This window comes from Terrapene carolina, unplaced genomic scaffold, assembly GCF_002925995.2.
Source record: "Terrapene carolina triunguis isolate 2854851 unplaced genomic scaffold, T_m_triunguis-2.0 Scaffold737, whole genome shotgun sequence".
Classification (NCBI taxonomy): Eukaryota; Metazoa; Chordata; order Testudines; family Emydidae; genus Terrapene; species Terrapene triunguis.
The window spans coordinates 15,788-17,641 of NW_020665088.1; the positions used below are offsets into that span (position 1 = coordinate 15,788).

Below are 1,854 nucleotides of genomic sequence, written 5' to 3' on the forward strand. Positions count from 1 at the left end.
TTATTCTTGGGTGAATAACCTCCACCCAGTCAGTTTCCTCAGTGCAGCTTTGATCTCTTTGTTCCTCATGCTGTAGATTATCGGATTCATCATTGACGGCACCATGGAATAGAGAACAGCCACCACAAGATCCAGACCTGAGGTTGAGTTGGAGGTGGGCTTCAGGTAGGCAAATAAGGAAGTGCAAAAGAACAAGGAGACCACAATAAGGTGAGGAAGGCAGGTCGAGAAGACTTTATGTCGGCCCTGCTCAGAGGGGATTCTAAGCACTGTGGTGAAGATCTGAAAATATGATACAGTTATTAAACCAAAGCAGCTTAAGTCTAAACATGCACTAAAGGCAAGAACCGCAACTTCACTGAGATATGAGTCAGAACAAGTGAGCTTGAGTAGCTTTGGGATTTCACAGAAGAACTGGTTGATGATGTTGGACTGGCAGAAGGGTAAACTAAAGGTGTTCCCAGTGTGCAGTGCAGAGTAGAGAATACCACTGGTCCAGGCACTGGCTGCCATTTGGACACAATCTCTCCTGTTCATCCTTCTCTCGTAGTGCAGTGGTGGGCAAATGGCCACGTATCGGTCATATGCCATGATAGTGAGTAAGGCAACATTGGTTGCAACAAAGAGGACAAAGAGAAAAAGTTGGGAAATGCATCCAGCATAGGAAATTGACCTGGTGTTCATGAGGGAGTTGGCCATGGATTTGGGGATGGTGACAGAGATGGAGCCAATATCTAGGATGGACAGATTCATCAGGAAGAAGTACATGGGGGTGTGAAGGTGGTGGTTGAGGGCTACAGCTGTGATGATGAGAAGGTTCCCCACCAGAACTGCCAAGTAAAGCACTAGAAACACCACAAAGTGTAACATCTGCAGCTCCCAAACTTCAGAGAATCCCAGGAGAAGGAACTCAGTCATGGTGGTTCGGTTGGACATTTTCTTCCTCAGCACATCATGTCCTGCCTGTGGAGGGCAGGAGAAGGGCACTGGTCAGGATTAGACTGACAGACAGAATTGCCCTGATTCCCCTCTCAGTAATATCTCATTATGTGAATGTCAGAAGTGCACAGCTCTCCCATCACTTTCATTGACTAGGAGTGGTGAGTGCTCCTCCCCTCTACAAATCACACCATTAGTCCTCTATGTTATCACACGCACGTAAATTGGCATAGATCCCTAACAGTCAATGGAGCTGTATCAGTTTAACCATCTGGGGATCTGGCCAAGATGTGGCTTGATCAAATGCAATATGAAGGATGGAACAAAGTACAACCCAAATCCAACAATTCTAGCCAAGACGGTTCCTCTATTGTGATAAACAGCGGGCTCACAACTTGCGCATGAAACTAAGATCCTAGTAAGCCAACACACCCTGATTCCCACTGTTCAGAGAAAAATGCCATAGACTCACCCAGCCTCCTAAGTGGCAGATTGTCTGTCCTGAGTCCCCCCCAGCATCACATAGACAGCCTGCTACTTGCTTACAAATTGATTTATAGCAACACATACTGGCTAGATTCCATCTCTGTGTAATTAAAGGCTAGTAGCACTGTTCAGTTACTTCTATGTTGTATCAGATAACTCTGTGACAAGTTTTCAGCTGAAACCTTTTGAGTGCCAGAAATTGAAAAAAAACCCACCAGGTTTTCAGTGAAAATTCAAAAGTTCCCACAGGGGAAATAAAAATCTTACCAGCCATAGATATTTGATCAAACTGGTAATAAAATTCTAAGACTTCAGATGGAAATTCATATTTAGCTTCTTAAATTTCCCCTGTATATTAACCCCAAACATATTGAATTGAAAAAGGACACTTACTGTGATGCTTTTTGTGGAATTTGGCCCAACTTGTGA

General features: G+C 44.3%; 1 protein-coding gene across 1 annotated transcript; it reads right to left on the bottom strand.

The window, feature by feature from the left end:
* LOC113408071 (olfactory receptor 14I1-like) lies at window positions 1-936 on the bottom strand. The gene has a single exon (XM_026660192.1). The coding sequence runs from the start codon at window positions 934-936 to the stop codon at window positions 1-3; it is 936 nt and encodes a 311-aa protein (XP_026515977.1).
* Between the last annotated feature and the right edge of the window lie 918 nt (window positions 937-1,854).